At 33.7% G+C, this 25,881-nt stretch overlaps 2 protein-coding genes across 3 annotated transcripts; both read left to right on the top strand.

Moving 5' to 3' along the window:
- Positions 1 to 546: 546 nt before the first annotated feature.
- LOC111716919 (uncharacterized) lies at positions 547 to 7,077 on the top strand. The gene is made up of 7 exons (XM_023492428.1): positions 547 to 652; positions 1,714 to 1,767; positions 2,902 to 2,976; positions 4,049 to 4,116; positions 4,959 to 5,012; positions 5,793 to 6,016; positions 6,986 to 7,077. Exons 1-7 carry the CDS (start codon positions 575 to 577, stop codon positions 7,075 to 7,077), a joined length of 645 nt encoding a protein of 214 aa, XP_023348196.1. The 5' UTR covers positions 547 to 574.
- A 584-nt stretch (positions 7,078 to 7,661) lies between these two features.
- On the top strand, positions 7,662 to 25,677 carry LOC111716917 (DNA-directed RNA polymerase I subunit RPA1). Of its 2 annotated transcripts, none has more exons than XM_023492427.1 (21): positions 7,662 to 7,771; positions 8,030 to 8,109; positions 9,221 to 9,306; positions 9,481 to 9,561; positions 11,073 to 11,149; positions 11,654 to 11,720; positions 12,054 to 12,117; positions 12,520 to 12,606; positions 12,865 to 12,983; positions 13,802 to 13,883; positions 14,040 to 16,532; positions 17,172 to 17,268; positions 18,095 to 18,177; positions 18,488 to 18,564; positions 21,338 to 21,399; positions 22,195 to 22,265; positions 22,661 to 22,752; positions 23,225 to 23,311; positions 23,803 to 23,911; positions 24,908 to 25,004; positions 25,499 to 25,677. In XM_023492427.1, exons 1-21 carry the CDS (start codon positions 7,729 to 7,731, stop codon positions 25,534 to 25,536), a joined length of 4,092 nt encoding a protein of 1,363 aa, XP_023348195.1. In that variant the 5' UTR covers positions 7,662 to 7,728; the 3' UTR covers positions 25,537 to 25,677. The 2 variants fall into 2 exon arrangements, with proteins under 2 accessions (XP_023348195.1, XP_023348194.1); XM_023492426.1 differs by having other exon boundaries at positions 9,221 to 9,312; positions 9,487 to 9,561.
- Positions 25,678 to 25,881: the final 204 nt, after the last annotated feature.

Genomic DNA, 25,881 nt, shown 5'->3' with positions numbered 1-25,881 from the left:
CATGTGGTATTTGACCTTCAGGCGTTATTTAACTTCATACAGGTGACTTATGTCACGTGGTATTTGACCTCCTAGACATGTTATTTTTACTTCCTACACATGTTATTTGACCTCTTAGACATGTTATTTGACCGCCTACATTTGGTATTTGACCTGTATCACGCGGTATTTTACCTCTGTCATTTGATATTTTTTTATTTCCTACACATGTTATTTGCCCTCTTACAGGTGGTATTTGACCACCTACGCGTGTTATTTGACCTCCAACAGGTGTTATTTAACCTACACATGTTATTTGACCTCCTACGCGTGATACTTGACGTCCTACGCTTGGTATTTGACCTCATATGTGTGGTGTATTTAACCTCCTACACATGTTATTTGACCTTCTTAAAATTTTATTTGACCTAGACATGTTATTTGACCTCCTACATGTGGTATTTGACCTCTGTCACGTGGTATTTGGCTTCTGTTACGTGGAATTTGACTTATGTCACGTGATATTTGACCTCCTAAGCACGTTATTTGACCTACACGCAGTATTTGACCTCTTTCATGTGTTAAAAGGTTCAAGATGGCCGAATGCTTCAAGACGATGTTCCAAGGACAAATGAAGCTACTTGATCTTGGACTTATCAACCAGGCTCAGGAGGTAAACCTACACTGCATCCATTTAATCTTAATCCTGGTTCTTGGATCCAAATCCTTGATCTTGGATCCTTGATCTTGGATCCTTGATCTTGGATCCTTGATCTTGGATCCTTGATCTTGGATCCTTGATCTTGGATCCTTGATCTTGAATCCTTGATCTTGGTTGGTGATGATGAGGAGAATACCCAGCAGGTAGGTGCTCTGCTGTTAGGTCAGTTCCGCAAGACAGATATATCGACCTTCTTTCTCCAGTCAGGTAAACTGCAGCTTGTGTGTAGATCTGCTCCATTTGATTCTCGAACAGTAACATCGTTGAGATCACCCTCGTTCAGGAGTACGGCGAGGGGTGGATCAGATCTGACTTATTCTAAGAGATAAATCAAGAGTTAAAATAATTAATTTCGGATGAACTTTAAAGTTCTAAGCCATTTAAGAATGTGTTTTCACCTGTTAATTGATTAGTTCATTGGTTTGGTCAGGGGTTGAAACAAAAGAAGAGTTTTGAATTCACTTTTATAGAACATACATGGGTTTAAAGAATATGAATCTAGAAATGATCTAAAGAATGTTTTATAAACCTAGTATTGCACAACCTGGAGCGATATGACTGAAAAGTGCAGTTATCCTAGCCCATTGTGGTCTGAAATATATAGATTTATAATGATTTTATAGTAAAAGGTTATTCCAGCTTTTTAATATTTGGACGATATAAAAGGCTATTTATACTTGAAGATACAAAACTTTTAAAGCTGGAGTTATAAAATTAAATTTACTTTAGTTTAGGTGTCACTTAAATTCTCAGTTTATTTTTAGAATACAATTGTATATATGTGGACTGTGGAGTAAGAAATAAGAGTAGGGAATAGAGAGAGAGAGAACAGATCTTTATGTGCTTCTTCAGATCAGGGTTTTCGGATTCAACCTGAACATCCAGAATTAAAAGATCCATAGAGCTTACACTTTCCCCTTGGATCCGGATCCTAATCTTATGAATTTATTCAATTTTTAAATAGTGTTATTTGAATTAATTTGAATTTCATTAATTTTGTTTAATAATTCAAGGTTTGTGATATGGTGAATAGAAGAGAAGAGTCAGAAGACAAGAAAAGTGGAAAGGTATAAAACCATAGATAAATAAATAAACATAGATAACTTATGTACGCAAAATCACCAAGAATTGTACAGTCCGCGAACTCATGCTTCTAGGGGTCAAAGTGTACTTCAATGATAAGCCGGGTGGTTTGGTGTTTTAATGGATTTCATAATAGAGTGTAAAATAACTCCGGGAATGGAACTATTTGAACAACAATATTTCACTGAGCAATCTATCATATTGACGAGAACTGAAGAAGGACATGAGAAGGACTAAACTAACTTAAATTTACAGAACTCATGTACACCACAAGTACTCAATGACATAAGATCAGCCAATGTTCACAACCGACCTAGTTAATCTATATAATAGGAATATCTTTAAAACATCTCTGTACATTTATATCTTTCAAGATGAAAAATGTCGTCTTATGCGCAATCTATCTTTATCTATGTATAAAACATAATCTTATTTATCATAACTCATAGTAAAAACTGTTTAGAGACCTGAGCTGAAAACTTTAGAAAAAGATATCCTTAATCCCGATTAATTAACCAGAGTATTCAATGGACACACTTTTGATTTTCTTATTAAGACGTTCTTTCTTAAAGTAGAGAGTCTCTCCCGTTTCTAAATATAATCTTAAATGGCGCGCAAAATTTAAAATTTATCTGATTGGTTGAATTTTAAACACTTTTCAGGATACAAGTACAAGATTAGGTTAGTCTCGATATTAAGAAAACGAGAGGATCAAGCATTAATCTCGATATCCACTATTCTAAAGTTTTCAGCTCTGTACAATTTTAAAATGAATTTCCAAGTTTTTTTATTTGAAATATCTATTATCTGTTTATAAACTTATCTTTTGTTTGATTTGTATCCAATATACGTCAAAACGGCTAAAACAAAGGGTCCAAATTTTTAACGGTAACTCAAATTACCCCAGAAAATCCTACATTTCTTTGTTGTTGAAAATTTGAGATTTATTAAAAAGGCGACATTTAAAACTTATTAGTAATTATAAAAATGTTGTTGTTCTACGGTCCTCTATTTGAAAAAAATAGCTTTGATCTTTGATTTAATTAGTCTATTCAAGTATTCGATTGATTTGATTGATTGATCCATTGATCCATTGATTGATTGATATATTTGTTTAGATGAACCAGGATGAGGAATCTTCCCTGGATATTAAACTGAAGGATTATATTGAAGAAGAACTTCGTAAACACGAGGAACTGAACACACAGTAGTAGTGCTGAGCTCTACACACTTTATATAAGAACTGAACACACAGTAGTAGTGCTGAGCTCTACACACTTTATATAAGAACTAAACACACTGTTTATTTCTAGGAACTAACACACTTTATATAAGAACTGAACACGCTTTTATAAGAATTGAACACACTTAAAATACGAATTGAACATACTTAAAATACGAATTTTTACACACTATATAAGAAATAAACCCACTTTATATAAGAACTAAACCCTCTTTTATAAGAACTGACCAACACACGCATAAAGAATTGAACAAACTATATTTAAGAACTAAACACACATATTAGAACTAACATATTTCTAGGAACTAACACACTTTATATAAGAACTGAACACACTTTTATAAGAATTGAACACACTTAAAATACGAATTGAACATACTTAAAATACGAATTTAACACACTTTATATAAGAACAAAACCCACTTTATATAAGAACTAAACACACTGTTTATTTCTAGGAACTAACACACTTTATATAAGAACTGAACACACTTTTATAAGAATTGAACACACTTAAGAACTAAACACACGGTGTAAGAACTAAACACACTTTTTATTGGCACTAACACACTTCTTTAAGAACTAAACACACGGTGTAAGAACTAAACACACTTTATATAGGCACTGACACACTTCTTTAAGAACTAAACACACGGTAAGAACTGAACACACTTTACATAAGAATGGATCACACGTCATGAGAACCCAAAACGCTTAATAAGAACATTACACTGATTTAAAATAAATGAAAACATTTTTATGAGAATTGAATAAACTATTATGAAACGAATTTTTGTGTAAATCTCAGGCTTAAACTGTTGAACTGGATAGCGCTTAGCTGCACAAACTGAACTTAATATCCTTATTCAAAACTTTTGAATTGAAGGACTCATGGGACAAACAGGAATCCACCAAAAGATGAAAAGGAAATGTCTCTATGAAAGGAATGATTGTGTTCCATGACTTAAAATCTGGTTTGAACAGATTAAACAAGTTTTGACCTGTGTGTGTTCGGTGTTCAGGTTAAGCACAAGATGAAGTTAGGACTGTTCAAAGGAGAAGTCGGGAATAGGACAGTCGAAACTTTAAGGTATTTTGTCTCTGGGCAGTGTCGAGGACCACCCCCCCCCCCTTCCAATGCCCTTTAGAAAAATATTGAAATTTTAACATTAACCGGGCAATTATTTTCGCCCTTTTTTCTTTATTCAGTGAATTAAACATTAAAATAGGACATATCTATTACCTAATATTTGGGAAAAACAAAGATTTTATATGAGGGAAGGGTAGGGGGGGGGGGGTATTTTGAAGAAAATTTATACTACTTTGCCCTATTAGCCCTTTATTTCAAGTAAAAAATTAAAAATTTTATCTTTGCCTGCATCACGAGTTGTGTTGCTTCATACATTTTGAAACAAGAATACTAAAAGTGTCGGATATTATCCAGTTTTCGAAAATGTTATCATAAGATTTTGAAACAAGAATACTAAAAGTGTCGGACATTATCCAGTTTTTGAAAATGTTATCATAAGATTTTGAAACAAGAATACTAAAAGTGTCGGATATTATCCCGTTTTTGAAAATGTTATCATAAGATTTTGAAACAAGAATACTAAAGTGTCGGATATTATCCAGTTTTTGAAAATGTTATCATAAGATTTTGAAACAAGAATACTAAAGTGTCGGATATTATCCAGTTTTTGAAAATGTTATCATAAGATTTTGAAACAAGAATACTAAAAGTGTAGGATATTATCCCGTTTTTGAAAATGTTATCATAAGATTTTTAAGGATATTTGAAAGTTGGTTTAATTCTAATTTGTAAACTAAATTCTATTATTTCTTGTTTTTGCTTTTTGGTAAAAATGAATTATTTTTTGTCTTAAAAAAATTTGAAATATTTGAGAAAAATTAATATTTTTTAAATTTGTTCAGGAAAGAGTATGTGAAGAAGATGTGGGAGAGAGGAAAGGATCCAACATGTGGCAGGTTTACACTGGAAAATATTAATAAAGGGAGTGTTCATGATTTTGTTCTTAATCCGAAATAAAAACTCAGTATTTGGAATAAACCTAGTAGGAACGGATAAAAAAGATTGTCTGCCAATAGATTGAGCATGATAAAGAAAAACAACTATATGTCAATGTTAAATCCAAATTTCAAATAAAAACACATTTTTTAAATGAACCTTTTCATTTGTATCAAGATTTCTGCTTCAAAAATAATATTTATTAAATATTTATTTTATGAAAAGTTTTCTTTAACCCTATCACGATGGTTAATCAGAAAATGGTTAATAACTTGTTTATTAATTAAGCTACAGGACTAAGACTTATTTATATATGTTAAAAGGCCTTAAAAATGGATATAAATGTGTTATATGTTAATATTTGTCAAAGAAAAAAAAACTACTTTCGAAAAATTTTTCGACATATTTTTTGAACTTTTTAATTTTCCTCCCTTACACCCTAACTATCAAGGTTAGAGGCCTAATTTTTGTTTTAATGAGCAGGCCTTGAAAAATTGGACAAGGGATATGTATCACATTCCTCTATCTCAACTCTAAAATCATAGGGGGGGGGATGGAAAACACCCCCCTCCATCTAAATTAGACAAAAATAGCACAATCGGGATAGGGTTAACAAAATGTGTAGTAATGTATCCTGCCAGAAAGGGTTTCTGTTTGTCGCAAAGCGTTTTGTTGCAGGAAACCCTTTTGGGAGGGAATCGTTTTGCAATGCTCCAATGAATAAAACCTTTCTTATTAAGGTGTGGTGCAACGACGCGCAAGATCCTGCGTCAGAAAACCGGATTCGTCTACGAAGGACTAAAGCGGGACGAGTACATGGAGAACGTTGACGAATTTGACGAGTTCCGTACGCAATCCAAGCGTCAGTCCCGGGGGGAGCAGAGGGCGGAGAGGATTGAGATTAATCCTCAGGAACTACTAGATCATTTTAGGGTTCTCTATTTACACGATAAAGAAATGCTAGGTAAGGGAAATAACAAATATAAAGCTGTACAACTGTACAACTGAAAAATGTACAGTTGCACTGTACAATGTACAACTGTCAAACTGCTGGACCATTTTAGGGTTCTCTATATACACGATAAACAGATATGCTAGGTAGGGGAAATAAAAAGATATACATCTGCAGCTACAAAAGTGCATAACGTACAGCAGCTGTACAGCTGGACAGCTGGATAACTGTACAACTGTAAAACTGTACAACTGTACAACTGTACAGCTGTACAACTGTACAACTGTACAACTGTACATCTGTACAACTGTACAACTGTACAGCTGTTCACCTGTTCTCCTGTACAACTGTACAACTTTACAACTGAACAACTGTACGACTGTACGACTGCACAAATGTAACATTGTACAACTGTATTGCTCTATAACTATCCTACTATACGACTGTAAAAATGTACAACCGAACAATATTTCAACCTTTTATGAACAATTAGATGGAACAAACTTAAACAAAGAAACTTCAACAATTAAAAAAACACTTTTTTAACTGTACAATTGTATAACTTTGTGTATTTAGCATGCACAATTATACTCTATAACGAATTTTGATACAAGAATCAAAGTTTATTCCTGAACCTCACGAATTTTTAACTTTTGTACATTTTAGCGTTCTGTTAATGTTTAAAAAGTCTATTATTGTAACAAATGTGAAGGCGCATACACGTAACCTTTAGTATAAGATATTACTGAGGGTGGTGTAATTGCCTAATATTATATTAGTTTTATCAGAACCCAGGGTCTATATATAGACTCAGGGCTTAAGCAATTACTTACAAAATATTTAAGCATGAGTAGATATATTTTTATGAATTAATATGAAGTATTTTAATTAATACTAATTTTTGTTGGTATACAAAATCGAATTGACGATTGCTTGGTGGGACTGACTGATTGATGTATTGATTAATTGATCGATATTTAGATAACCTGTTCCCTGTATTCACTCAGACAAAGTTAAAGACGCCTACAGATCTTCTTTTTATCCAGGTTTTTATCAATCTTTTTCTTGCTTAAAAATTATATTTGGTATTTGTTTGGTCTTATTGACTCTTGATCTTGTTCTTGTTTCTTTGCTTCTCTTATCTTGGACAAGATAAGACCAATGGTCGCGTGGATTTAGTGTCTCTTAACCGTAATCGTGTGGTCGTCTGGCTCTTTATAACCTTTGTTCTTTATAACCTTTGTTCTNGCTACAGCTACAGCTACAGCTACAGCTACAGCTACAGCTACAGCTACAGCTACAGCTACAGCTACAGCTACAGGTTCATTGTTCAGGTATAGGTACAGGTACAGGGACAGGTACAGGTATACCAGGTACAGGTACGGGTACAGGTACAGGTACAGGTTTACTGTACAGGTATAGGTACAGGTATAGGTACTGGTATAGGTACAGGTACAGGGACAGGGACAGGTATACCAGGTAGAGGTACAGGTACAGGTATACCAGATACAGGTACACGTACACGCTTGCACGTCCAGGGTACAGGTGTCTTATATTTGGTCCAATTTTAAGATTTAAATAAATTATGAAATCTTGTAATCAGTTTATTTGATAAAGTGTGTAAACATTTTCTTTTTTCTATTTTTTGTTGATGTTTGACGATTTTAACCTAACTAATCCTTCAGGGCACTCCCATAGAGAGTTTTAGTACTGAGGTTATAGAGATGCTTAAGAGTCTTAGAGGTGATACTCCAGCTAGTCAGCTAGGTAAATATATTTACATTCATTCATTCATCATTCCTTTCATTAATTCATGCATTCATCCTTTCATTTTCATTCGTTTATTCATTTATTCATCCTTTAGATTTGATACTACAGGTACTCTTGTTAGTCATCTTATTTATTTGTAAATTAGGATTAAAGTTTTTTTTTCTTAATGGAAAATATTTAAATTTGACCACAACAAATTAAATCACACATTAATTAATTAATTTATTGAAAATAAATCAATTAAAATGTATTTAGATAATGTTTGGAAGGAGTTACAACTGTCAGTTGATCATGTTCTCGACAAGAATTTAAATTCAGCCAAATCTGGAGCATCGGTAAGAATTAAAAAAAAAAATTGTTTTGTGTACAGGGAGGGATACACACAAAGGATGAAGAAATTTTTAAATTGTATTAATAAGGTTAAATGTTGGATGTGCATCAGCCTTGCCACTGGGCTGCTATACACTATACAGTATTAATGAATTATTTTTATTGCAAAGTTTTTTATTTAGTTTTAAAGCTAAATATGTTTGTAAATTAACACGTTTTACTTTTATTCTATTCTATTTTAAAGCTTGGTAACAAACCACCACTACTTTAGAATGATCATTTTAGGTACTTTTACCTGACGTTCACATAATGAGTTTTGGGGGGATATTTCTTGCCTGGTTCTTTGGATCCATAATTTACCAGATTCTTAATTCAATATAGAACTTGGATGTATGTGTATTGCAGTAACCCGTCAATAGGCTGATGATGAAGGATTCTTCTAAGGCCAGCTACGAAAGTAGAACCTAACCATTTCAAAATTTTTAAAAAAATTGCTTTGTGTACAGGGATACACACAAAGGATGATGACATAATGAGAATGTAAGGATGACGATTTGAAACTCTAAAATATGATAAAATAAAAATACAATTTGGAATTTAGTCACTAATTTAAATGATAGAAACAAGTGGTCAGCTACAGGGTTAGAGAAATCTAAGAAAAAAGACTAAATTAATTCCGTTCAGTCGTCTCTGACGTCTTATCCATTGTGGGTATCCCAGTATTTAATATTTATAACTAAACACAAACTATGGTTTTTTTTAACAAGACACAATACACTTAGTTACGATTTAGGGCCTATGTAGTACGGAAATACACACATTTTGTACTGCAGCTTGTGTGGGGAAAGCTATGAAAGCTTGGATTTTTTAATAATTTTGTCACTTGAATTTAAGTCATCTTGAAATAAGTTCATTGTACACAGAATTTGACAAAATTCATGAATTATCTTGCTCTGTCGAGTCGTGCTCTATAAATCTACAAATTACGCTTAGAAAATCCACGAATACATTTTTTAGATGGAAAAACAATTCAATTAAACATTTTAATGGTGACATCCTTTGAATAGAGTTTCACTTCAAATATTGTAAATAATCTCTTTAATCTTTTTTTTTAAGGTGAACGGCTGGGGATTAAAGCAGTTGATTGAGAGAAAACAGGGAATCTTCAGAATGAATATGATGGGGAAGAGAGTTAATTTCGCTTGCAGGAATACTCATACTTCTTGATCTTGTTCTTGTTCTTGTTCTTGTTCAATTTATGAAAGATTCCGCATAAGCCAATAAGGGCATTCATGAACAACCTCGAAGACTTAGTTCTTTCTTGTTCTTGTATCATTATTATCATCATTCTTCAATTCTAAAAGTATCTGTAATATCTGCAGAACTGTTATAACTCCTGATCCTAATATAAACATTGACGAGATCGGAGTCCCGGAAATATTCGCCAAGAGGCTCAGGTAAAAATAATGAATTGCTTAATAATAACTGTTCTGATTCCTATGTCTTTGCAACCTTTGATATTTTATAAGAGACTAGCTCCCGGCCACCCATGAGTGTCCACAAAAAATTTCAAACCAATCAGTCCAGCCGTTTGGCCGGCTATAGGCAACATATATATTTATTAACGAATGTCTTGTTTTATTATATAAATTGCATAATTCAAAGTATGAAACTTTAAAGGTCTACGACATCAGGTTGCAAATATATAAGAATTAAAAAATTGGTTCAGTTCCTTGTGTAATATTAAGTATTATATCATATCTGTTCGGTTCCATAGTAGTAAACCTATCGTTTAAGAATTCCCATTATTAAACGGTTCAGGAGGAACAATTTTAATATTGTTCGCTTCCTTGCGTTTAAGAATGCTTATTCTTACACTGTATGTGTAGAATTTTCATTCTTTAACGCTCAGACCGTGTAAGAATGGAAATTATTACACGGTCAGAGCGTGAAAGAATGTATATTCTTNTAATGGAATTCTTAAACTCGATGAAATAATCTTGATGCATTCTTTAACTCAGGCCTGCGGCCTTCGTTAAAGAATACATCAAGATTATTTCATCTCGTTAAAGAATTTCCATTATTACATTTTTTTCCTCATAAGATTATCATATTATCTTGAGAATCCAGCTTTCCCTGGAGATCTGAAAAACATTCCCGGTGTTTTAACAATTTACCCAATCTAATTTTGAGGCAAATCGATCCAAGGGTTTATGAGTTATGATTGGACATACGAATAGGCAAACAGAGGTTACTACTTTGTAAAGCTGATAGACAACTAGCTTGGGAGCCCAGCTTTGCCGGGAAGCTAAACTTTCGTGTTTTAAGTACATTCCCTTGGTTATACCAAGTTCTTTATCAAAATTCTTGGCAATTAGGTTTAAGTGTTCATGTCTTTTGATCAGACATTAAAACAAACTAAGAGACAAAAGAGATTACTACTTTATTTTATGTAGTTACCCTGTTCCTAACAAACTATAAACAATAAAAAATTTACTTCTCAATATAGATCTAAATTTCCAGTGTAGGTTGTATATTAAAGATTTTTAATTCAAAATGATCACTATCCTAAACCAATAATAAGCTTATGTTACGGTTTAATTACCAACTATCAAAGTTTTTGATATCCATTAAGGAGGTCACCCATCATTTGTCTTTAACACTATACATGTATGGCAAATTTACAAATGATAGGTTCCGTAAAATGGAGGCATGGCTCAAATTTGGTCGGCTGCTGGGATCTAATCGAGTTTTAATGTTTTCAAGTCGGGCAAGCGTAATAGGAACACAAACTTTATATAGATCCAGGCTGAAAAACCTAAGTACACAGTGAATTGAAACCTCACCCTGTATACGGGAGCCCAAAGCAATCCCTGAACATGATGATTTGATACTACTTTATTTTATGTAGTTACCCTGTTCCTAACAAACTAAGAGACAAAGAAGATTACTACTTTATTTTATGTAGTTACCCTGTTCCTGTGACTCCTTGGAACTTCAAGGAACTACAACAAATGGTCTTAAATGGTCCAGATAATCATCCAGGTAGATAGTTTAGTTTAATGGTAGATTGTTTACAGGTAGACAGTATGTTGGTAGATAGTTTGATAGTTGATAGTTTGATGGTAGATAGTTTCCTGGTAGATAGTTTGATGGTAGATAGTTTGATGGTAGATAGTTTAATGGTAGATAGGTCTAATGGTAGATAGTTTAATGGTAGATAGTTTCCAGGTAGATAGTTTCCAAATTGATAGTTTACAGGTATATAGTTGGTTGATAGTTTTCTGGTGGATAGTTTTCAGGTGGAGAGTTTCCAGCTAGAAAGTTTCCTAGTAGATAGTTTCCATGTAGATAGATTTGAGGTAGATAGTTTAATGGTAGATAGTTTCCTGGTAGATAGTTTAATGGTAGATAGTTTCCAGGTTGGCAAGTAGATCCTGCTTTCTATTAATTGTGGGGTTTCCTAGAAAGATTATTAAACAATTTTAAATTGTCATTTTTCCTGCATGCCGTTTTCTTTTCTTTTTTAAAATCTTTTTATATTTTTAGGTGCCCTATTGGTGGAAGATGAGTTTGGTAAACCTATAAACCTAGAAATGAAGGATCCTAGTCAACGGTGATATATTGTTTATTTATCTTAACAACCATTACCAAGTGTATGTAAGGAGGTGTGCAAGATCATAATTTTTTCTTGTTAAAGTTGCTTTTTTGGCTTTTAAAAAAGGGACAGTCTGCTGTAATTTTAAGAGACCCTTTATTTAAAGAAGACTATGCACAGTTCGCAACGGTACCCTAAAAACTTGGTCTGATCAACAATGTTACTATATAAAATTTCAAAGAGAAAAGCATGGATATCTTCATTCATTCTTGATCGGACAAAGGTTGAAAGGATGCTGTTGTGAATTAGACATGCTTGAAATAATTCAGTCCCTTAAATATGTCTTCCCAGGTTAATGATTGCCAACACCTTGATGACCCCGACCTACAGCAACAAGAAGTCAGATCGACCAAAGGAATCACACTTGTTTACCATAATTTGTATTTTTCAACACAATTTGTTATTTTTCATCATAATTTGTATTTTTCAACACAATTTTTATTTTTCATCATAATTTGTATTTTTCATCATAATTTGAATTTTTCATCAAAATTTAAATTTTTCATCATAATTAGAATTTTTCCTCATAATTTGAATTTTTCATCATAATTTGAATTTTTCATTATAATTTGTATTTTCAACATAATTTGTATTTTTCAAAATAATTTGAATTTTTCATCATAATTTGAATTTTTCAACACAATCTGTATTTTCCATCATAATTTTAAGTTTTCAACACAATTTGTATTTTTCATCATATTTAAAATTTGTTAAAGAACTTTTTCAAAATGGTGTACAAGTGTGGTTGCCGCGTTAGATTGTTCACCGTCACTTGCGCAACGGAGACGCCATGTTGCTTAATCGTCAGCCTACTCTGCATAAGCCCAGTATTATGGCTCATAAGGTATTTTTAACCCCAAAAATAGCATCTGTAATATTCAATATATTTAATATTTTTAAGTACACGGCTTCAGTTTTCATTAATAATGATGATATTTAATCCAGACCACCCACAAATAACCCAATGGAATCAATTGGGACTTTTCTAAGAATATTGGATTCAAACAAAGTAGAAATGAACATTGAATGAACAGGGCACTTTTCCTAACTGATACTAACTTTAATACCTTTCTGTCTAATGACCATCCTATAAACTATCTAGGCAAGGGTACTGAGAGGAGAGAAGGTTATGAGACTGCATTACTCCAATTGTAAATCCTACAATGCGGATTTTGATGGTGACGAGATGAATGCTCATTTTCCCCAGTCAGAAACTGCCAGGTCAGTCATCTATTCAAGTGCTCCGAATCCGGATCCAAATCTGTGTACAGTCATAACCAGAAAGACCCCGAATTAATTGACAGTTAATCAGACGACTTTACATATATATCTCTGGTAATTTTGAACGCACAATAAGGCATACCACATTTTGGAATTATTAGGAATAGGGGTATTTTTGAATCATCGTATCATTAATCATATTTGTAAAATTAGATTTTAAAGTCCTCTGATAATTTGTAAATTAATTCCGGGTGTAGTTATTTTATTTATCATTTAATGATAAGGAAGGTTTTGATTTCATCACACTAGTTTGCACTTAAACTGTGTTTTGTAAGAGCATACGTTTTTTCCATTGCTAAGGATCCCACCCCGTTTCCGCAACATTTTGGCTTTCTGGATCCAGATCAAAAATATGCCTATCCACAGATCCGGATCAAAGCCGCAAAATATGAACCAAAACCTGTTTTAAAAAAAAAAAATATTTCTGCCCATAAAGCATAAATTTCACCTGTTGAAAAATGAGAGATAATTAGAAAAATCTTCATTTCTGAATGTTTTATCAAGTTTCATTAAGGAAAAAACAAAGAAAGGAAAAAAAATATTTAGTAAATGTTTCATTGGTTCAAAGATCAACAATCATGGCCTGGATTCAAATCTGAAATTTGATTTTTTTTTTTCAAAATTTAAGTGATCATTTTTTTGGTGGATATTCTGAAATGTTTTTGTCAGTTATTTTTTTTTAATTCCTTCAGTCTTTTATTTCTTAAATAAATTTTTTGTTAAGTATAGATTTTGCGATAGATTCATTTATTTTGTAGGAGTGAAGCATACAATATAGCACTGTCAAGTCATCAATACCTGGGTCCTAAAGATGGTACCCCTCTACAGGGTCTTATTCAGGAATACAAGTCATTTTTTAAATTCTGGTTTGATCTTTTATGACCTCTACTCTGGCATCAAGCAGTAAGAGCATTTAAAACAACAGTCATTGAAGTTTGAAGTAAGATTTAAATAAGAATCTGTTTTTTAATTTGTTTTGAATGACTTATAATCTAGGACCATGTTATCGGAGCAGTGAAAATGACCCTGAGAGGTCGTTTCTTTTCCAGACCTGAGTACATGCAGCTTGTGTTTCAAGCCCTACAGGGCATCCCAGGCAGAATAAAGATTCAGGCCCCCACCATTTTGAAACCAAAACAGCTGTGGTCGGGAAAGCAGGTTATTTCAACAATCTTGATAAATCTGGTACCTGCTGGGAAGTTCCCGCCAAATTTTACCTCAACAGCTAAAATCAGTCCTAAACTCTGGCAATCCCAACCTGAACGAGCCTGGAAAGCTGGTGGAACTCCCCTCAAGAAGATGATTGATATGTCAGAATCTGAGTTTATAGTACGAGATGGTATACTTTGTGTTGGAATCTTGGACAAAAACCAGTTTGGTGCCACGCCCTACTCACTGGCCCACCTCCTCTTTGAGCTGTATGGGGGAATAGTCTGCACCAGCTTCCTGTCAGGACTCTCAAAACTCTTCACCTACTTCCTTCAGGGCATAGAGGGGTTCTCACTAGGAGTTCAGGATATTCTTGTGACAGAAACTGCAAATGATGTTAGAACTGCAGTAATGGCGGACACCAGACAAGTCGGGGATTCATGTGCTGCACAGGGTGTAGGTGCTAAGGGCGAGGTTGATATTGACGAGCTAAGATTTATGATGGAAGAAACACACAGGGCTAGTGCTGACAATCCAAGATTCCGTATGGAACTTGACAGGGGATACAAGGAGAAGCTGAACCCTGCCACTAACAGGATCAATGCCGTTTGTGTCCCCGCAGGACTTATCAAACCATTCCCTCATAATAATCTTCAGCTCATGGTCAACTCAGGGGCTAAAGGTAGTACAGTAAACACAACCCAGATTTCTTGTCTCCTGGGTCAGATTGAGTTGGAGGGGAAAAGGCCACCAATTATGATAAGTGGAAAATCCCTTCCTTCCTTCCGGCCATACGATACTCAGCCTCGGGCCGGGGGCTTTATTGATGGACGATTTATGACAGGAATCCAGCCCCCTGAATTCTTCTTCCATTGTATGGCAGGAAGAGAAGGTTTGATTGATACTGCAGTAAAGACTAGCAGATCAGGGTATCTTCAGCGTTGTCTTATAAAGTTGCTAGAAGGTTTAACTGTACATCAAGATTATACTGTCAGGGACTCTGATAACTCTGTGATACAGTTTCAGTATGGAGAGGACTCATTGGATGTTTGTAAATCCCAGTATATCAAACCTAGTCGTCTCAAGGATCTCTCAAACAACATCAACTCTGTTATGAACAAGGAGAGGGAAAAAAGAGCAAAGGAAATGAGTGATATGAAGGGGATAAAGAAGGAGAAGAAGAAACTGAAGGAGTGGAGGAAGTATGGAGGTGGGGAGAGGAAAAGAACTGGAGCTTTCCTGAAATTCTCACAGTGCAGTGATACTATAAAGAAGCAGTTCAAAGGATATGAGAAGATTAAGGTAGGTAAGGAGGACCCTATATTTGTATCCAGAGCTAAGTCATATCTCCCAACATTGTCTGAGTATAGGAACCTCAATGATAGCATCATAGCTGACTTGAAGGAGAGCCAAGGTCCTTCAATGCCTCCCCTATCCTCCACTTTCTTGCCTCCAGTACACTTCTCAGCCATCACAGAGGCCTGTGATGCTATGATTAGTGAGTATATTAAGCAAAACAAGGATACTGTAGACTGTCATAACTTCAAGGACACCATGTACTTAAAGATTCAGGAATCCTGTGTTGCTGCTGGGGAACCAGTTGGTGTTTTAGCTGCACAGTCAGTTGGTGAGCCCAGTACTCAGATGACACTAAATACTTTCCATTTTGCTGGTCGGGGAGAGATGAATGTTACCCTGGGAATTCCTCGTCTTAGGGAGATTTTAATGGTAGCGTCAGACAATATTAAGACCCCAAGCCTGACAATTCCATTCAAACAGGGGATCACAGAGAAGGAGATGGATAAGTTCAGGTTGAAGTTCAACAAGGTTGTTGTGGAGAATTTACTGGAGGAGGTTCAGGTTACAGAAAAGATTGTGCTCAGTCCGGCACGACTCCGTAAAGTGGTTCTCCGGTTTAAGTTCCTGCCTTACAAGTACTATAAACAGGATTATGGGGTTACACAGCACCAGGTTCTACAGTATATGGAGAACAAATTCTTTCACAAGGTGTTCTTTCCTGTGATGGTTGCTGTGAGTAAGGAGAAGAAGGTGGGTGTAGATGTTGGACAGGATATGGATCTTAAGATAGATCGTGGAGGTGGAGTTGGAGGGGATCGTGATGAAGATGAAGGGGAGGGTGGGGATGTTACAAAGGAGAGAAGGAATGAGGAGACTGCTGATAAAGCTATGGGAGATGTTGATAGCAGTGACGATGAACAGGAGGATATGGAGGGGGAGGGAACAGATGTGACCAGGAAGGTGGAGAGGCAGGGGGACAGGGAGTATGAGGAACTGGAGGAGGTCGAGATCAAGATCAAGGATGAACTTGTTAAACAGGAGGTAATTTAGAAATTTAGCACACTGTGTTAGAAATTAAGAAAATTGTGTAAGAAATCAGGAATACTGCGTTTTATGAAGAATACTGTGTCAATAATACAGAATACTGTGTTTTATAAGGAATACTGTTTTAAAAATATAGAATACTTTGTTAGACGCATGAATATTGAATATTGTGGTAAAAATTAAAATTATATATCACTGTGTTAGAAATATAGAAAAATCTGTTAGAAATGTAGAACACTGTTTTATATTGAATGCTGTGTTTTATATTGAATGCTGTGTTTTATATTGAATACTGGAGATAGGATGATGAGTATAATGAAGATAAGGATGATATTAAAACTGAATCCTCCTTGTATATTGTATTATTAATGTTATATCTGTGTAGGATGATAAGTATAATGAAGATAAGGATCATATTAAAACTGAATCCTATCCTGTATATTGTATTGTTAATGTTATATCTGTGTAGGATGATGAGTATAATGAAGATAAGTATGATATTAAAACTGAATCCTCTCCTGTATATTGTATTATTAATGTTATATCTGTGTAGGATGATAAGTATAATGAAGATAAGGATCATATTAAAACTGAATCCTATCCTGTATATTGTATTGTTAATGTAATATTGTGTAGGATGATGAGTATAATGATGATAAGGATGATGTTAAAAATGAATCCTCACCTGTATCCGAAGATGAAAATTATGAATCAGAGGAAGAGGAGGATGAAGGTAAAATATTTGTCACTAAAATCCTATTTTTTTAACGTTCTTGCTGGATAACCTGCTTTCGGATCTAATATCCAGCAAATGATTTCTTTTGTAAAAGATTTCAAGCTTTTGTTTAGTAGATTGAGACAATCCACTACTACTCTCTACCTTCTCTCCATCTAAAAATCTCGGGCACATTCAACATGCTAAATTTAAATAAAGCATAAATTTAAAAAAAAACTAGCAAATGCATAATAAATTAGAAAACAAACAAACTAACCAAGGAAACAATCACACCACATGCATTATTTACAAATAAAGAACCAATTTTTACTTATTAAAAGTGTTTTTAACATTTTACCCTTGTAACATTAGAAAAATAAAAAAGTGATAGTCAGGAAAAGAGCATAAGTAAAATATAAAAACTTTTTTTTGCAATCCTTCATGATGTCAATTATTCCAACTTGATATAGCTGTATTTCACACTAATTTTTAAAAATATAATTTTTATGGTATTTGCTCATGGAACCTCACAAATATTATATAATATTAATCTTACGAGGATAAAAATGTAAAAATGGAATACGTAAACTCGATGAAATTATCTTGATCATTTCATCTCGTTTAAGAATTTCCATTATTACATTTTTTCCTCATTAGATTATCATATTATCAATTATTTGAATCTCCAAGGAAACATTTATAATCTACTTGGTTAGGGATAAAATATAACCCCTTGTTGAAATTTTTTTTTAAGTGGTTGCCTTTTTAAGTTTTATACTTCACTAAACTTCATGATTCTGTGGAATCTATTCTAGTGCTAGAATTCTGACCTAAGAATATTTAGAAAGAAATGAGACAATACAAGACGAGCTGATGAGTAGTGGTGAGCCTAGGAAACGACGAGCTGAGTTCCTGGCTCAAATGGAGGTATTATTATTATTTTCACTACTATTATTATTATAATCATTATTATCATTGAAATCATTTTTCTTTTTGTTATTAAATCACTAGCTGAAGTGTCAGGTGTTGTCCGTGTAATTATGGAAACACTTAAAAAAATCTAATTTTGAAGAACAAAAAATTATTTTGAAAACAAAAACAAAATATATATTAGAGCGAAGAGCTTTATTATATAGATTATTTTATCATCTCTCATTGTTTTTCTTGTTATCTTTTTTTCGTTAATTGTTTTTATTACTATTATTGTTACTTTTATCATTTATATTGTCTATTAAAGGGTGTGTGTGGACTATGTGGTGTTACAGACTACTCCTATGATACTGAAAAGGAACGTTGGTGTGAAATTACTCTCAGGTCAGTTAGTTTAGTTAAACTTGTTCAAAATGACCCCACGTTCACGTATTAACTCCAGACGTGCGATGTTGTGACGGCATTGCTTTGTTCACTGGGTAAATGTTAAATGATCATTTTTTAGGTATTTTTTTTAGATTACGTTATTTCCCAGCATCTTTATTTAAATAAGAACTGGGAGTGAATGTATACTGTATAGTAGTATCCCGCCTACAATGATGAAGAAAATTTCTAAGGTGGATCTACTAATATAGTAATATACTTTTCAAAAGTTATGTACTAATTATACATTTTTATGCTGAATCTTAGAAGTTAGAACAATGGGATGATAAAAAAGTCATTTGTTGACGTTGGAGTGTCGTCTGCTCAACTCTAGGTTACGTTCATTTTGCGTTATGCCCCGTTTTGCGTTGTATTGTCTGTATGAGTACAGAGCTGGAAACTTTTAAATGGAATATCCTTAATCCCGATTCGTTGATTAATCTGGAGATTAATCACAAGAAGAGAACTTTTTAAATCTAGAGATTATGAAAAAGAGGAGATCAAGGATTAATCCGGATATCCACCATTCAAAAGTTTTCAGCTCTGTACAGTTTGCTCTAGCATGTTCCAAGTGGGCTTGGTACTTTAAATGAACAAGAATTTTCAGTGATGAATACTAAATCATATAACGAGGGGATGATGACAAGTTGTTCTTTGATGAACAGATCGATCGATAGATATAATAAGTGAAATAGGTCTGAGAACACTGCACCATTGCTGTGTTTGATGATTATTGGACTATTCAGAGTCTAACAGTCGTCTTCCTATCCCATAGATTTTTGTGTCCCCCTGTACTAATAATATTCGCTGAATTGTGTCCATTCCTGTTCTGTTTCTGTATCTAATATCGGCAGTTATTAATGCATTCTCTGTTTCAAATTATTGACACAAAATTCAATAGTTTCTCCTCGAATATATAATTAAAGGAAATTGACCAAGAAGAATAGGGCTGAATGAATGATAAAGATGAGCCCTCCCCCCCCCCACACACCTCAGATGTTAAAAATAAAATTGAGGAATGGTTTGATATTTGATTTTTTATCATTTATGGGATTGTATTCTGAACTACACACGGGCAGCTGTAGTACATTGAAATTTCCGGTCAACTTTTCCGTTCCCAGTTTGTACTGTATCGCCCGGACATTGGGTAAATTAAGCAGACACTCAATAGGACTGGCCGGTGCAACAAGGTTGACGCAGTCAGACTTTAGGTTGAATTTACTTTTACTGAAGGGTCAGAGGTGCGTGTACAGGTTGCCATATATATTTATGTGTTGATTGTTTGGAATTGCAAAAAAAGTTGGACAAAATTTGAGCTCTGAAATCCTCTAGTTTTGTATCAAGTTCTGTTCAGGGGTCGTCTACTTTACTTTATTCGTACCAACAAGGTTCGTTTATTTCTTGAAAAAAATTCTACGTACATGGCTGAAAATGAACCATCAGGATTCAAGTCAAAACACCGAATTTTTTCTTCGGAATATATTAATATGCAAGCTTCTAAGTTATAATTTAAATTTTCAGAAAAGGCCAACTAAGGAATTTTAAGTAAATCCATTTTAAAGAAGTTGTAGATATCAAGTGCATGCTTAAGTTTAAACTCAATCGTAACTGTAGGTTCAAAGATTAACCAAGATTATTCTGTGTTTTTTTGCGATATTTTTAGAACCGTTGATGGCAGGGTCCCCAAATTTTGTGAATTTTCCTTAACAGTCATTAGTCATGTTTTAGCAAAAGAAGACTTTTTGAAGTAAAATCAGTAAAAATTACATCAAAAAAAAATTTTTCGGGCCGCATTTTGACTGTCAGGGAGTTGACTTAGGGTTTTTTTTGCTACAATAAGTTTCATGACTGTTAAAGAAAAACAAAAAAAAGTTGGAGACCATGTCATATACTGTTAAAAAAATATCGTCAAAAACCCAGAAGAAGCAGAAAGTCTTGAAGTGAAATTTTTGATTAATTTCAGGGTGGCCAAAATGTACGGATTGACGGATTTTTTTATTTTCACTCATTTCAGCAAATTTTTCATGACAATTTAAAAAAAGTTCTCGTCAAAATTAGATTAGTTTAACTTTTTTTCTGCATTCTAAATAATATTAGATAGATTAATGTTTGAATTGACAATCAAAATTCATTCATCATTTTCGAGATTTTTGAGACGGAAGTGTTCATTTGAAAATATGTTCCAGAGTTCATTTGACCAGACCCAGTTTAGAATTTTAGTGTGGAAGACCCAGTTTAGAATATAGAATAAAGTGTGGCAGACCCAGTTAAGAATATTGAATTTAGTGTGGCAGACCCAATTAAGAATATAGTGTGGGAGACCCAGTTTAGAACATGGTTTTGCAGACCCAGTTTAGAATATGGTGTAACAGATCCAGTTTAGATTAAAGTGTAGCAGACCCAGTTTTTGTTTTCAAAAATTGTACGGATTGTACGGATTTTTTTTCGAAAATTGTACGGATTGTACGGATTTTTTCTAAAAATGTACGGATTTTTTTTCAAAAAAGTTTTGGCCACCTTGTAATTTAAGACCTGTGAATGCACTTAATTTCCACAATTTCTTAAAAATTGATTTGCTCAAAATTCCCTAGGTGGCATTTTCTGAAAATTCAGAATATAGCTCAGTAGACTGCATATAAACATAATCCAAAGAAAAAGTTTAGGTGTTTTGACTTTAAACCTGATGGTCTATTTTCAGCAGTGTGTACGTCAAGAATTTATAATTTTTTTTTAGTTTTGATATTTCCCAGAAGAGGATTGATATGCCAAACATACTCAGGAAATCCGCTGAGAAAGGTAGATCTCATACAGTGGTCGCGTTTATATCAATACAATGAAGACGACTTTTCTCTTCAAATTTTGGTTTCTAACATGATTTTATTTCAAATTACAAGTTTACAAGTTTACAAAGAGAAGCTGTTAATTCACATGCTTCTTATTGTTTTCATGTTTTTGTGTATCCGTGCTGTTTGAAAGTTTGTTAAAAATAAAAAATGTAAATCGAAAGTCGTCTTCATGGTATTGATATTTACGACGACGACTATATTAAACGAGATAAAACTAAATATACGCTACAAACTTGAAATTAAAAACTTCAAACTTCAAACTTCAAACTTCAAACTTCAAACTTCAAACTTCAAACTTCAAACTGCAAACTGCAAACTGCAAACTTCAAACTTCAAACTTCAAACTGCAAACTTCAAACTTCAAACTTCAACTTTGAATATTTATCTGGAAATTTCAAGTTAAACCTTCATTCAGAGTTTGAAGCTTGATTTACGACGATAATCTCAAAAATGGGGAAATTATCTTAGGGTTTTCTGGCTGGAAAGCGTTAAATTCTAACAATTTTATTCTGAATTGATACGGTACTGATGGGTAATTGTTTTAGTTGTTGGGTCCCTATAGCTTGCGTGAAAAGAAAAAGAAAAATAGTTTTCACAAAAATATCGGAAGCAAATACAACTTTTTCAGATCAATATCGAATTTGAATTGGATTTATACATACTTTTTCCCGAACTCTCCCTTTAATTGAAGATCTATTTGGATAAATGTTGACAGTCCCTTTAACACTTCATGGCTGTTGTTCAGGTTTAATCTACCAAGTGAAGAACATGAAGAAAGGATTTGTTATGGAGAAGGATGGACGGTATATGATCCAGGTAGGATTAGGCATACACTTGATTGTCACGTGATACATACACTTGATTGTCACGTGATACATACACGTGATTTTCACGTAATACATACAAAGCTCATTTGATCTAGAAATAGCCATTGAAATAAGACAAGTACACAAACTTTTCATAAAATTACCTATAACACTATTATTTTGACACGACGTGTTATAACGTTTTTGGACTTAAATTGTCTCCTATATCACGAAGGTTCTCTCCTTTTTAGATTATATTTTAATCTCTAATGTCTAAAAACTTAAAATCACTGTGAATCAAAATAACAGTGTTATTAATAGTTAATTTTGGTTCTGGTTTTTCAATTAATATTAAAAATGAAATTAATTTTTTAAAAATGCGCTAAAATATTTTTATATTTTCAGACTGACGGAATCAATATAGATGTCATGCTTCATTACGATAAAATCCTTGATCTTAATAATTTGATGTGTAATAATATTCACGATATGGCTAGGTAGGCATTTATTTTATTTATTCAATTCATTCAATTTATTTATTACAGTACAGTACAGGGTGCCGGATTGACCGGGTGTTGGAAACAGATGGCAGTCTGGGATTCCACGTTGGGGATCTATCTCTGTACAGTACACTACACTACACTACACTACACTACACTATGCACACTGCACACTGCACACTGCACACTGCACACTGCACACTGCACACTGCACACTGCACACTGCACACTGCACACTGCACACTACACACTACACACTACACTACAGATAAATGGACTGGTTCAGGCGACTTTTTGTCACTACTGTGCAGTTTGGTGATTGACCTAGCCCTCGCCATGTTGGTACTAGACTTGGTCATTTATCAGCTGGAAATTAATTTCCGTCCTTTGGCGATTATATGAAGAGGGCTCGGCCTAGATTTCCACGGAGTTAAATTAAAGTTGATTGTTTATTTATTATATATCCTAGGTACTATGGTATTGAGGCCGCCTATAAGACTATTGTACGTGAGGTGACTAACGTGTTCGGAGTCTATGGTATTGAAGTTGATTACAGGTGAGAGTACAGTACAGTTCAGTACAGTACAGTTCAGTTCAGTTCAGTTCAGTTCAGTACAGTACAGTACAGTACAGTACAGTACAGTACAGTACAGTACAGTACAGTACAGTACAGGTACAGTAGAGAAGGCTACAATATCGATGTTTTATGATTTACTAATAAACTGTTTTTAAGAGCTGTAAAATGGTCTTAATTCATGATTCTGAACTTGAGTTTAAACTTTATGAATATAAAAATGACTTTTTCTAATCATTGACCATAATTAAATATTTCGTTTGATGTATTCTTTGACCCTTAAGTACATTTGTACTGATTTACAATGTACTCTATATAGGCGCACTTGAGTATGATAACTTAAGTTTTGACTTCTATGAATATAAAAATGACTTTCTAAATTCAATTGACATTAATAAAAAATGTTGTTGATGTATTCTTTGACCTTTGACTTTGAGTACACTTGTACATGTTCACAATTTATTGTATCCTAGGCACTTGAGTCTGATAGCTGACTACATGACCCAGGATGGGCGCTATAGACCCTTTAATAGGGTTGGTATTGAGAGCAATCCTTCACCCTTTCAGCAGATGACCTTCGAGGTACAGTATACAGTATTCATAGAACTTCAGGTGTAGGGGGAGGGGAGAGACGGATAAATCCCCTCCCCCCCCCCACAAAAAGAAAAAACGCAAAACTAATAATTTATGAAAAGTTAACCTCTTTTCAGAGAAAAAATCTGCAAAACTAAGTTTTCAATGCTAAAATTTAAGTTACTAATTGATTTTTAATATACCATCAATGCTTATTTCTTATCCGCAATATATAGTAACTAGCCTTATAGGGCGCTTCGCGCCCATCTTCTAAATTAATTGTGAACATGTTCTCTTTGTGTACATCGTAAAACAAAACAAAAATAATTCGCGGATTTTCACAAAAAAATTCGTGGATTTTCAAAATTTTCAAAAATTTAATGAAGATCGGATTTTGATGGATACAAATATTTGAATTTTTGATCATTCATAAACCTTCCCTGTGGTCACGTGATGTCCCACAAAAAATTTGGGCCCGATCGGTTCAGCCGTTTTGACGTTTATTGGATACAAACAAACAAACAAACAAACAAACAGACAAACAGATAGACAAGCCAAATTTATATATAGATTAGCTAAAGTGCCCGGCGTTGCCTGTGGAACTGTTAAAAAAATGAAAAAAAAAAATTGAAAAAATTTAAGAAAAAAATTCAGAATTTGATGAGAAAAAAAAAATTTAGATGTTTTTAGCCTATGTTACCCCCGGGGTACTCAACTCACGGCTTCCCTAAAAAAAATTCAGCCCAATCGGTCCAGCCGTTTGGCCGGCTATATACCTGACATATATATAGAACTTTATTATAAAGAATAGTCAACGCGACTTTTTGAAAATATTTTTATCAGTTTTTTCTTTTTTTATCAATCTATCTTTATATTAATCTTTATCTCCCAATCTATTTATACAGGGTGTGATTGGTATTTGTTGACTTAATTGAAATCTCTAAACGTTTCCATATCTGTCTATGTATCTACTATCTATATTTTAATATATTTACCTATGTATAGACTGCTATGGGATTCCTACGAAGTTCTACCCTGGGAGCTAGATGTGATGAACTAAATTCTCCCTCTGCCTGTATAGTACTAGGCAAACCAACTAAAGGTTAGTATATCAATTCTCTCTACTAAACTAGCTCGTCATAATGTCTACTGCTATCTGATTCCATTCAGTTTTTTTCAATTTCCCAAGCGAAGAGGAGCTACGCCGTTTTATTTCTTTTTCAAAATCTTTCAAAATCTTCCAAAATCCACAATGAAACCGTGAGCTGTTCAGTGGCATGTTCAATTTAAACTTTACCCTTTAACAATCTGAACTTAAATGGAGAATATGTCCATGTTTTTCTATCTGAAAGCTAATAATTTTTAATTGCGGTTTATCTTCAAAAAATTACTGACTCATTGTCCTTATTGTCGCTCAGATTAAGGGTTTATAGAGTAACATTGTGAATCAGACATTCAATTCTTCAATTGAGTTAATCACTTGAAATTACGCTGACAGTCGCTGTATATTGACACCTCACCCCCCCCCCCCCCCGGGTACAATGTACACGTGACAAGACTCTTCAATTATCCTTTAATGTATTGTTTTTTTCTCAGGTGGAACCGGTTCTGTAAACTTGCGCTATGCACTTTGAAGTCCGCCATTTTGAGATTTTAAGATTCGTGGATTTCTCGCACATGAATTGCCATGAAAAAAAATTCATCTTGAATTAGTTTTTGAGCTGAAAAGGCTGTGAAAGTGGATTTTTTTTAAATATAATTTTTTTCTGTTTTTACTTTTTATTTAAGTAGAACGAGTTCCAGAAAAATTGGAAGTTAAAGAAATATTTTAAGGTCCTGAATTAAATTATACATTTACAGGTTGTAATACCTGAATGAATAGTTCAAAATTTAATAGAATTGTTTACAATCTGGTTAAAATAATTCAACAAATGAAAGTTAAATCAGTAGCGATCAAAAACTAATTCAATCCTGGACAT

The sequence above is a fragment of the Eurytemora carolleeae genome, unplaced genomic scaffold (genome assembly GCF_000591075.1).
Source record: "Eurytemora carolleeae unplaced genomic scaffold, Eaff_2.0 scaffold2089, whole genome shotgun sequence".
Lineage (NCBI taxonomy): Eukaryota > Metazoa > Arthropoda > Copepoda > Calanoida > Temoridae > Eurytemora > Eurytemora carolleeae.
This window is presented reverse-complemented; position numbering and strand designations above follow the sequence as displayed.